Source organism: Corella eumyota, chromosome 1 (genome assembly GCF_963082875.1).
Source record: "Corella eumyota chromosome 1, kaCorEumy4.1, whole genome shotgun sequence".
Classification (NCBI taxonomy): domain Eukaryota; kingdom Metazoa; phylum Chordata; class Ascidiacea; order Phlebobranchia; family Corellidae; genus Corella; species Corella eumyota.
Genome location: NC_137490.1, coordinates 1,662,470 through 1,672,997, shown reverse-complemented (window position 1 = coordinate 1,672,997; position 10,528 = coordinate 1,662,470). Strand labels below are relative to the sequence as shown.

The 10,528-nt window shown below is 28.9% G+C and overlaps 3 protein-coding genes across 3 annotated transcripts; 2 read left to right on the top strand and 1 right to left on the bottom strand.

Moving 5' to 3' along the window:
- The first annotated feature begins 67 nt into the window (after positions 1-67).
- On the top strand, positions 68-2,104 carry LOC145759792 (transmembrane protein 216-like). Its single transcript, XM_082573644.1, has 5 exons — positions 68-130; positions 199-302; positions 743-836; positions 920-1,121; positions 1,282-2,104. Exons 1-5 carry the CDS (start codon positions 124-126, stop codon positions 1,295-1,297), a joined length of 423 nt encoding a protein of 140 aa, XP_082429770.1. The 5' UTR covers positions 68-123; the 3' UTR covers positions 1,298-2,104.
- A 2,433-nt stretch (positions 2,105-4,537) lies between these two features.
- LOC145757523 (uncharacterized) lies at positions 4,538-7,101 on the top strand. Its single transcript, XM_082572447.1, has 2 exons — positions 4,538-5,202; positions 5,554-7,101. The coding sequence occupies exons 1-2, from the start codon at positions 4,580-4,582 to the stop codon at positions 6,719-6,721; spliced, it is 1,791 nt and encodes a 596-aa protein (XP_082428573.1). The 5' UTR covers positions 4,538-4,579; the 3' UTR covers positions 6,722-7,101.
- A 668-nt stretch (positions 7,102-7,769) lies between these two features.
- LOC145745806 (proteasomal ubiquitin receptor ADRM1-B-like) lies at positions 7,770-10,397 on the bottom strand. The gene is made up of 9 exons (XM_082563969.1): positions 10,213-10,397; positions 9,816-9,945; positions 9,611-9,708; positions 9,404-9,538; positions 9,056-9,264; positions 8,778-8,869; positions 8,596-8,657; positions 8,209-8,410; positions 7,770-7,935 (listed from the first exon to the last, which is right to left on the bottom strand). The coding sequence occupies exons 1-9, from the start codon at positions 10,288-10,290 to the stop codon at positions 7,865-7,867; spliced, it is 1,077 nt and encodes a 358-aa protein (XP_082420095.1). The 5' UTR covers positions 10,291-10,397; the 3' UTR covers positions 7,770-7,864.
- Between the last annotated feature and the right edge of the window lie 131 nt (positions 10,398-10,528).

Sequence of the window (10,528 nt, the reverse complement as noted above, 5' to 3'; positions counted from 1 at the left end):
GGTGCGAGGATAAACTAAAATAAAAATAATCTAAACGTTACTACGCGGTTACCAGGAAATTCACAGCGGTTTCGTTTGTTTTGGAAAACAAAATTCCAATCTAGAAAATTTTAATTTTTCAAAATGCAAGGTGAGTTTTATTCGATAAATAAACACAAAATATCAATATTAGCCTATAAACTTTATGTTGGTTTTTAGGTAAAGCCGTTCTTTCATCGCTTCCTTTGCAAATTGCGTTTAGTTTAAATTCATATTATCTTGCTTTCTTTTTCGTGGCAGAAATTTTACTTTTTGTTTACAAGGTGATTTAATTAACAGTTGTTTTTTAAAACTGTATTTATTGTATATAATGGATATTTAATGTTGTTTTTTTTTTGTTAGTTTTGCAACTGTATATCAGATTTTGTACTGCATACGATTTAATTTTTTTTAAACATATTTTAGGCATATATCTTCTTTTTTTTGTATATATCTTAATCCTCGATGTGGGAAAGTCAAATGCGCGACTTAAACAAAGTAACATCGGTCACTTCGTATAATTGCTCGATAATTATACTGCTGATTAAGTGCTGGCTCAGCAGGAGTTTATACCGTTTATAGTGCCTTACTCAAGGACGCTACAGCATGAGAGCAGTGGGGATTGAACCCACGACCTCCTGGTGGTGTAGCATGTGTTCTTACCATTACACCACGCTGCCAGTCTTTATAGTATTAATATTTTGATAAATTAATGTTTATTTAGGGTGAAGTGTTACCCTTTCCTACAAGTAACTTAGCTGTTGATGTTATTCTTTTATTTATATTAGCTGGAGTTGAAGCATTCAGATTATTTATCGGTAATTTAACATTTAGTTACTCTAAAAAAAATATTATTTAAACAACATATTTACCAAAAAAAAATATATTTTTCCTTAATAAGGTTCAAAGGGAAATTTAACAGAAGATGTTTTATCTCTTGGAATTTCGTTATTACTTCTTTTAGCATCTGCAGCATTGGCTTTTTATTTGTTGTACTTGCAAACATTTGTGCTGAGAGTAGATGTTATATTGTGTGGAATATTGCTGGCATTTCTTGCTTTTGAGCTTCTAATTTCATTAATCGCTCTCTGTACATTTTCAAGGTAACTAAGATGATTTTTTATTATTATAGTAACCTTTTTTGGTATCTATACTGTAAGCATTTATAGCTTAGTCGTGCTATAAATTTGTAATATATTCTTGACCAAAACTATTTAGATTTAACTTTATAAATTAATTTTTATGTATTTTTTGTTTTTAAAGGTCTTCAGCCCTATAATAATATAGCTAACAAACCAATTTTTTCCAACAACTTTTTGGGGGATACAAAAACAGATATTATCACCAACAATAGGTCTCCCAGCTTTAAAATTTGGTTAAAGGTTTTATTATTAAAATCATGTTTTTTAAAATTAGAAAAAAATGCATTTTGCATTTGGTTTATGGTGCTTTTTGATAGTATATATTAAGAAATGGTTTTAAAAAACATCTTGGTTTTTAACCCACTGTATTTTCTAATTTTCCACTCTAAATATTAAAAAACTTTTTATTTTTATAGTTTAATATTCTGTAGTTTATATTTTTGTAGAATAAATATTTTTTCGTATTTATCTAAAATATTGCAAAAACAATTTTACTTAACCTCTATAAACTTGTTTACCTACGTCATAAACAAAGGTCATTGTTATGATGCTGACGCCATAAGAAGCTTATTATGACAACACTAAGTTCAATTCTTAGTTTATTTTTAAAGGAAATCTGTCATTTAAATTTTAAAATTGGGATAGCCTTTTAAACTTTAGCGGTAAATTCATGTAAGATAAGTAAGATAATGGTTTTAACCTAAAATGGGTTTAAAATACATCTTAAAAATAAACTTATCTGATTCTTTTTCTTTGAAAAAATATAAATTTCGATATTTTTCTCTACCCATAACTTGAATGGTTAAATTGATAAGAAAACGAAATAGTTTTTATAAAATTCGGTATTATTACAAATTAGTATCTAAAAATATATATTTTAAGGGATTTTAAAAATATAAATATCAAAAAACATTCCATTACCTCTTTTTTCCATCATGTGTACTTAAACTTTTTGACTTAACGATCCTGGCCAAAATTTTATAACTTTAATGTTTTTTAAATATATTTGTAATTTCTAACTCTATATATAACCGGACTCCACAATCTTTATCTTTAATAGGAGGTTATTATTATTTTATAATCGCGATAACTAGTAGAAAGTTGTTACTTTTACTATTTTCGAATCTCAATATTTTTATGTTTTTATAATTTTTAGAGACTGTAAAGTACACATGATTATTATTAAATCAAAGTTTAAATAAATACTAATTAACAAATAATTAAATCGTTATTAGATAAGTTGTATTTAGAAATAAAATCAAAGAAAAGTTTAAACAAATAAACGTTTAAAAAAATATTCTGTTTCTAAAATTTTTTTTATTTTGACCAAAATTTTGTGATTATTTTTGTTGTAATGTTCGTTATGTAAGCCCAGATTCCTTTCTATTTTGGTTCGTCGTTCGCGATTAAAATCAAATTCGTGTGTCTATGACGTCACAATACCGCAAGTGACATTTAAATGGACGTAAACCTTATAGAGTAATTATAAGTTTTAGGTACCGAAATTTTGAGGTAATATGAACGCTCTATTACTTGTTGTTGTCGTTTTATTTTTAATCTTTGTATATTTACAAAATAAAATTAGTTTAACCATAAAAATGCTGCAAATGCCGATAAAAAACTAAAAAAGGGAACTTTTTTCTTGCAAAAGTCGAGCAGGCTTTTTAAGAAATTGCATTTTCCATTTTTTGAGAGTTAAAAAAATGTTTTAGATTATATTTACATTTAAAATAACCCCCTAATTTGTACAGTTAAAAGTCATATTAGTTGTAGATTGTTTTAGTATAATACCGTTTTAAAGCCTTTCTTTGTATTAGCAAAAAATTTAGTGTAGAAGAAGTCAAAAATATTAAGTTTTAGTTGTTCTATTTTTATAAAAGTTTATTGCATTATACAATTATAAAAGTTTAAATATGTAAACTTATTTTTTTTAAATTTAGTAATGTTTTTTTAGGTATAATTGTCATTTAATTAAATTAAGCGGTTTTTAAAGTTTCAATTAAAAACTTTAATTAATTTTAACGTTTTTTCGATTGTGCGCTAGAAAAGTTAAAAATATTCATCGTTAAAAACCAAGTTTACTTAAAATTTATTAAATGTTAGCAAAAAATAATAATGTTTTTACATTTTTCGTTGAAAATATTTTGTTTTTTGAACTACAATTAAAATTTCTAACATTGTTACCTACAACCACGTGGTCTTGAGTTTAATTATAATACCATGTACGTATATATGCACGTAAGTAACTTAAGTACAAGCATCTTAAACGTTTAATAGGTAGGTAGGTTTTAATCAAAAGGTCAAATCAAACCTTGGAGGCTATATATAGGACTTAATACGAGATTTACTATAGGCTAAGTTGCGTTAGCATATTTAATAAATACAAAACTCATTTTCTAGAATTTTTTCTTCGACTTTGGCATTTTGTGAAAATGTTTGAGCGTAACAATTGCGTTTGATGACGTAAAAATTAACTTGACCTTTAGCTAACAATGTCCTTAGGCTTACGATCTATTACAAGGCTTTGTAATCAGGGCTTATAAGGAATTATTTTCCATATTTTTAAATCATTTGTAAAAGGCTTTGCCTTGCTTATTAGTAGTAATTTTACGGATATTTTAGTTTTATTTATAGTGTTTTGTTATTTGGGGAAAAATTTAAATATGCAAAATTAAATTAAAAAATTTATTTATTAATTAAAAAAAAAATAAATAATTTGTAAAAAACTTAATCTTTAAAAAAAATTTTCTTTGATTTTTAAAAAAAATATGTTTTTGTTTAGAAATCTTAGATTACATTTTTTAACCTTAATCATCATTTCTAATAATAACTTTAACAGTGCTTCGGGCATAAAGAGTTAAATAACTTGTTTATATAAATACTTATCACAATTTAATACGTCAAAGAATACGTAGGGAAACATATAATCACATCTGCGTAAAAACACGCGAAAATTCGATGAATAATCACATGTTCTTCTGTTGTATGGGCATTGTTGAACAATAATTGGCATTGTTTTAATTGGCAAACATCGTTGTGGGAAATTTTGATTGTCTTGAGACAATGCGCTTTGTCAGAGTAATAGTTAACAATATTTTAAGGTTTAGAAACAGGAAATGACGTCAGAAAATGTTGTATCGGATTAAAAATGTTGTAACAACTGATTTAAGGTTTAAATAATTGCGAATTAAAAGATTAAGAAATTATTGTTAAAATCATTTATTTATTAAATAAACGTCAGTTAATTTACTTGTTAAAAAACAGTCAGATTTTAAAGTTTAAAATGTTATATTTGTAGTTATACCAGAAGCATATTTATAGTAAATTTCTTGTTATATAAATAAAATGATTTTTACCGTACTTTTATTTCAGTTTAGTTTGCCAAATAATAGGCTAAAATACTAGTTGAAAAATACAACATGGTTTACTATTCGATTGGAATTCACCTTTTCTTAATTTCGTTCTTACTTGGATTTACTACTGGATGTGATATCACAAAAGCAGGGAATTTTTCACAAGTAAATTGCGCCTATGTGCCTGGCTTAACGGTTGGCAATAGGGAGGCTGAAATGTACTGCTGCAACTTTACGTATACAAACTTTGCGTGTAATTGGGGCAGGGGCAGTTTATATTTATCTTCTTATTTGGAAAGTTTGAAAGGCTGGAATTGCCCACAATTTGCGACTGAATGTAAGGAAAGAACATTTGCGTTTACTGAGTTTTCGACGTTAATGTATGAACGATTTTGCGATTATTCAAGTTTTGAGGAAAGTTGTAACAGTATGGTCCGAGAAACTGTAAGAAACAGCAACTTGAGCACAAGTTTTAGCAACGTTATACAAGAACTAAAGCTTAATCAACTTACAGATGACGAAATAAACATGCCCTGTTTGCAAGTAGCATCTTACGACTTAAAAGGTTACGGCCACTTTCATGAAATTGTCGAGGTTTTTCTACCATTTTGTCCTTTCGTTTGGTGTGGATTCGACGAGGATATTGTACAAGATAGAGGAGTGTCTGCGTGGACCTGTATAGCTAAAGGGTAATTATTTTTCAAAATATGTTTTAAGCAAAAAAGCTATTTTGCTACCTTCTATTCAAACACGATTATTTGTACTTTTGGCATAAGGTTTTAAGAGTATTTTTGCACAGAATTAAATTAAAAAGTTACATTTCCATAGCTCATTTTGTATTGAACTCCTGGTTTAGGCTTAGGTATAAAGCAGTTATTAAAACAGGCAATTGCCATTTTGCATAATTTTGTAATAGCTATTGTTTTTAAAATTGTGGTTCTCTTTAAAATTTAATAGCTTACCTTAATTAAAAAGCTGCACTTTGTGTATTTACTTTTAATTTGTATAAGTAAATACCTAAAAATATTTTAATATTTTAGATGCAGAGTAAATATCGTTGTGATAATGGTGTCCTCTGCAATTCTAGCCGTTGCTGTAATAATTTCCAACTCTACAGTTATTGGAGTGCTTGCATTTACACCTAACATGCGATACAACCAATCTGCCTACCGTATATCACTTGCAATCGCCGATTTAATAGTCGGTGTAATTGTTTTTCCAACTTTTACCAGCACTTTAGTGAAATATTTTATTGTTCAACATGAAATTGGAAAATTAAGCAACGTAACTGGGTATATTGTTGACAATACAACAGGTTTGATGACGCAACAATTACAAACTGTGCAAGTACGTGGACTGGGTGGTAGATTCGGCCACCGTTTTACAGCAAGTTACCTTAACTTAGTTGGATTTTTTACAGTTTTATCCTTAACTGTGTCAGTTTATACGTTAGCAGCTGCAGGTATCGATCGAGTTTGTGCCCTAAAATTCCCAATCTGGTACAAAAAGAAGTCTAAAGTTTCAATTTCGACTATAGTAATTGTACTTATTTGGATTATAGCAATTGGTTTTTCGACTCTGCCATTTTACATCTCTATGTTACAATATGGAATCGTATCAGCAATTCTAGTAGTGTCTTCTGGCAGTACGGTTGTTATTCTCTACATTATAATGTTTCTTATTCCTTTAATAGTAATGTGGTTCGTATCAGGAGCAGCATTTTGTGTTGGCAGGCGCTATACAAAAGAATGGCAGAAAGTTTCGGGCGACCAGCAATTACAAACTCGTGGAATTTCAGAAGCGAAACTGGCCCGTACTTTAGGCGTTATGGTCGGGGTTTTTACCTTAAGTTTATTACCATCTGTGATTATTTTAGTTACAGCTATATTTCTACCTGATGTATATCCAAGTCGGCCTAAATTATTTAACGAAAAAAGTCTAACCATATTAACATCGTCTGAAATTGTGATTATTTTTATCCTAATGGCAAATAGTTTATGGAATTGTTTTATTTATAGCATTCGCGAACAAGAATTTCGTACTGCTGCATCGAAAATGTATATTTCCATGTTCAAAAAAACAGGTTTATGTTTTCTATGGACAAAATGTAAAATGTTGGCGGGAAAACAAACGAATGCACCCACAATACAACAGCCTGAAATTTCAAATGAGACGACTGAAGTCTTGGAAATTGAAGACGAATTGTAAATTGAATTTTCCCTCAATTTAAAGCACTTTCTTGCCATCAGAAATCTATGACATTTGTATTATTACTTTTATACTAACCTACCCTGACAGCTAACAGCCAAATAAGAGCTGTGGCTATTACTCTTTTTGTAAGTTTTTTAATATAAACTTGCGATATAACACATTTAAAGCAAAAAAAAACTTTTTTTGGAATAATTTTTTCGTATGAATTTTTGATAGTAATGCAAGTTAAAAATCAATTAAATCTTTTATTTACTTTCTATGCTTTGTCATTTTTTAATTATTTAAAAAGAAAAAATTAACTCATAATACTTGTAAGTATTATTTTTGTAAATGTATATGCATTATAAAATTAAAATTCTTTTTTTTATATATTTTTGACGACCTAACAAAATAAATATAAAATGTACAAGCATGTTTTTCAATATAAACAACGGAAAGGGCAAAAATTTATATTTTTAGAGCTTTTTATGTAAGACCTATAAATTGATTTTTAGTGTTAAAATTAACGAAAAACGTTTATTAACATATGTAAGTTAAAGGTCACTACACGCCATTAGATCTACTATCACAAACATGGACCACTTAAATAAATATTAAAGAAATAGCAAAATATAAAGAGGCATTTTGATAACATTTATTATATAAATACTATAAACAGGTTTCATTTTAGGCTGTCGTTGATATTTTAAAATTATATTTACACAGGTTAACTTAACAATAGTGGGCGTTTGATTTTATACACGACCTTTACGTTTTCCATTTTGTTTAATATCAACCAATATATCAGATTCATAATCTAGTCAGTACAATACCCATTACTTACCTATTACGTAAACTAAAAGGTTTTGGTTGTAAAGTATAATAACTTATACTGATAGTTATATAAAGCGCATATAGTCAGGTAAGATGGCCCTCTACGACTAACTCTTAAATTCAACTCTTTGTTACAGGCAAAACTTTTACAGAGATCAAATATACTCTTATCATATCAATGTCCTATTGATCAGTTAAACATTACCATTAACGAATTTATTCTTTTTAAAAAAGTAAATTAGTAAATGCCACGGTAATATACATTTGTAAATGGTGTATTTATATATAACACAACAACATGTGAACTTTATTAAGTTTGTATACAAGTTAATCAACCACCATTTCTTCCTCTGTCTTCTTTTCACCCTCTTGCATGGCTTTGGCAAACGCCTCAACATCTGCAACAAAGAATTTTTTAACAACATAATCTAAAATGGTAGCAATTCCTGCTAAGCTTAAACCAATAAGCAGCTTAATTCTCCGTCAACATTTTTAATAATATTCCACACTGGCAAAAGCAACTTTAGACTCGTGGTAACAAATGTTACTCCATGTTTAGGTCGTGAAGTCGACCTTTCCACATCAAGGATAAATAAATATGGCAAAAAAACATATCCATCCTTTTTAAAAAAGTCGCATTAATCAAATATAAAAAGACACAAATGTTTTACCTCCTTTATTGGCAGCCTCCACAGCAGCAGCTGGCAGTCCAAATTGGGTTAACAAAGGACCAAGTTGTCCAGAAGCTAAAGCTGAACTAAATGAAGACATGGCCGACTTGAAATGTGGGGACCTCGCTGTAGCTCTTAGTTCTTCTTCAGTTGAACCCAGTACTTCACCTGCTGGCAGAAATGGCTTCAACCTTTCTTGGACCTGTAAAAAAATCGTTTAATTTATATTATAATATATTTTTTACAAAATAGTTTAGATTACATAAAGCTAAAGTAAAAGAAAAATAAGGTAAATTTACATATAGGCTTAATAGTCATAAGGTTAAAGAAATGTTAATATAAAGTAGCAACATTTTAGCAAAATGTTTAATTAAAAAGAGACTCTACCTTAGGATCAGCAAGTATTGGAATCATTACATCTGGTGTGATAACTTCAGCTAAGTTGATTGCTAAAAATTAAAAAAAAAAGTTTTATTAATTAAAAAAACATTTGGTAAGAATCAAGTTGCTGGTTACAACTAAAATCCTTAAAAGTGTAAATAAATATTTAATATTAGGGAGGTTATTACATTCAGTAGTTTCTTGTTTAGGAACATCCATTTGAGACAAAATATCCTGAAGTTGACTTAGTTGAACTGCGGGTTGTTGAGATGGTGTAGACCTAAATTAATATATTAAACTTAATACATAATAACTCCTCAGAACTAACCCAGAATTGTTCCAGATATTTATAACATTAATAAACTACCAAAGATTGTTTTTGTATTTATATTAATTTCATGCATTTGTTCCTCTTAATTGTCAATATAACTGATGTAGAAATGGTTTAAATAAAACAAGATATTACCCCGTCCCAGTAGTAGCAGGTTGAGATGCAGTCGTTTCTTGAGTCCTAGCTGGAGTTGACCTCGTGTTCTCGCTCCTAGTTGATGCTGGAGCATTCCTTCTTCCTTGCTGCCCTCCTGATGGCATCCTTGCTGGACTTAACAGATTACCAAGTCCTCCACTTGCCATGATTTGGAGTAATTGTTGTTGGTCCATGTTGTTGAACAAGTCCTAAATGTTATAAAATAGTATTAGTATGAATGAGACACAAGGGTTAAACTTTTTAAATTTATAAGTCCAAAATTTTGGAAGCTTTCAACTTTTAGTCATCTAAATTAAATTTTTACAGGAGTTGAACTTAAAATATTACCTGCAAGTTGCCTTGCCCCATTGCATCTAACCCGCTTAAATCAGCCCCAGAGCCCCCTTGTCCAGGCTGAGGTGGGTTGTTCAATGAATCATTTACCTTCTTACATAACTCCTCATCTTTGTCAGTTTTTGCCTCCTAAAAAATTTAACATTTATTAATCAGGTATCCATATATATAACTAAAATGTTTTAATAAATTTTTTTTTACCTGCATCCAAAAGAACATCTTTCTGCTGGAAGACTTAAATTTTAGAACATAAACTCTTCCAGTTGTGCATTGTGCTACTCTTGTCAATTCACAATCATCTTAAATAATAAGAAAATAGTTTAAGATATATTGAAGGCAGATAACACATTGCTAAACTAAGTACAGAAAAAAATGAAGGAAGTAATTAAATTTATAAAAGAATAACCTGGAAAAATAATGAGGTCATCTTCCACAGTTCCAGAAGTTCTGTCTTTCCAACAGAAATGCATGAGAGAGTCCTCAGCCTGATGGATGTAAACTTGTCCCTTTCTCTTATCAGCTGTGACTGTTGTACCCTTAAAAAAATTACATATGTACTATTATATTTAAAAGGGTTGTTATTAGGGGCATTTTACGTGCCCAAGGCTTTAAAAGAGTTGCGTAGAATAAAAATAACAAAAAAGTGAGTTAACGTAAATTAAAATACTTTTATTCAAAAACTAGCTTTTATATTTTGGTGCCCTGTTTAGTCAAAGTATTTATTTACTAACTTTTAGTACGTGTGGAGATAAAAAATAAATATATTTATGTGTTAATTACAAATAATTTCACGTAATATAAACCTTCATGTTCATTTTGCCGGCTTTGAACTCAACAAGATGTTTGCTACTGCTTCTCGCTGCACTTCCGAAAAGAGACATTTTTTAAGTTCAAGAATTAATAAACTGATAAAAAATGCAATACAATAAACACAGTAAAGTATTAGTTACTATAGTTTAAGAAAAAAAATAATAAAAATATCGCAGCAAATTTTTCAAAATTGCTTTGTCATTTAAATTCAGTTATGCGTGAATTTTTTGGTAGCTTTATGGGTTTCCATTTATAAAACATCAAAGTTACAGAAAATAATCTTAAAAATGCTTTTTATAAATTGGTTAA

Coding starts and splice junctions, on each gene's coding strand:
- LOC145759792 (XM_082573644.1), top strand. Junction 303..742: donor TTTTACTTTTTGTTTACAAG/GTGATTTAATTA, acceptor ATGTTTATTTAG/GGTGAAGTGTTACCCTTTCC. Junction 837..919: donor AGCATTCAGATTATTTATCG/GTAATTTAACAT, acceptor TTCCTTAATAAG/GTTCAAAGGGAAATTTAACA.
- LOC145757523 (XM_082572447.1), top strand. CDS start 4,580: ATGGTTTACTATTCGATTGGAATTCACCTTTTCTTAATTTCGTTCTTA. Junction 5,203..5,553: donor TGGACCTGTATAGCTAAAGG/GTAATTATTTTT, acceptor TTAATATTTTAG/ATGCAGAGTAAATATCGTTG.
- LOC145745806 (XM_082563969.1), bottom strand. CDS start 10,290: ATGTCTCTTTTCGGAAGTGCAGCGAGAAGCAGTAGCAAACATCTTGTT. Junction 9,265..9,403: donor TGGGGCAAGGCAACTTGCAG/GTAATATTTTAA, acceptor TATAACATTTAG/GACTTGTTCAACAACATGGA. Junction 8,411..8,595: donor CAATACTTGCTGATCCTAAG/GTAGAGTCTCTT, acceptor ATTTTTTTACAG/GTCCAAGAAAGGTTGAAGCC.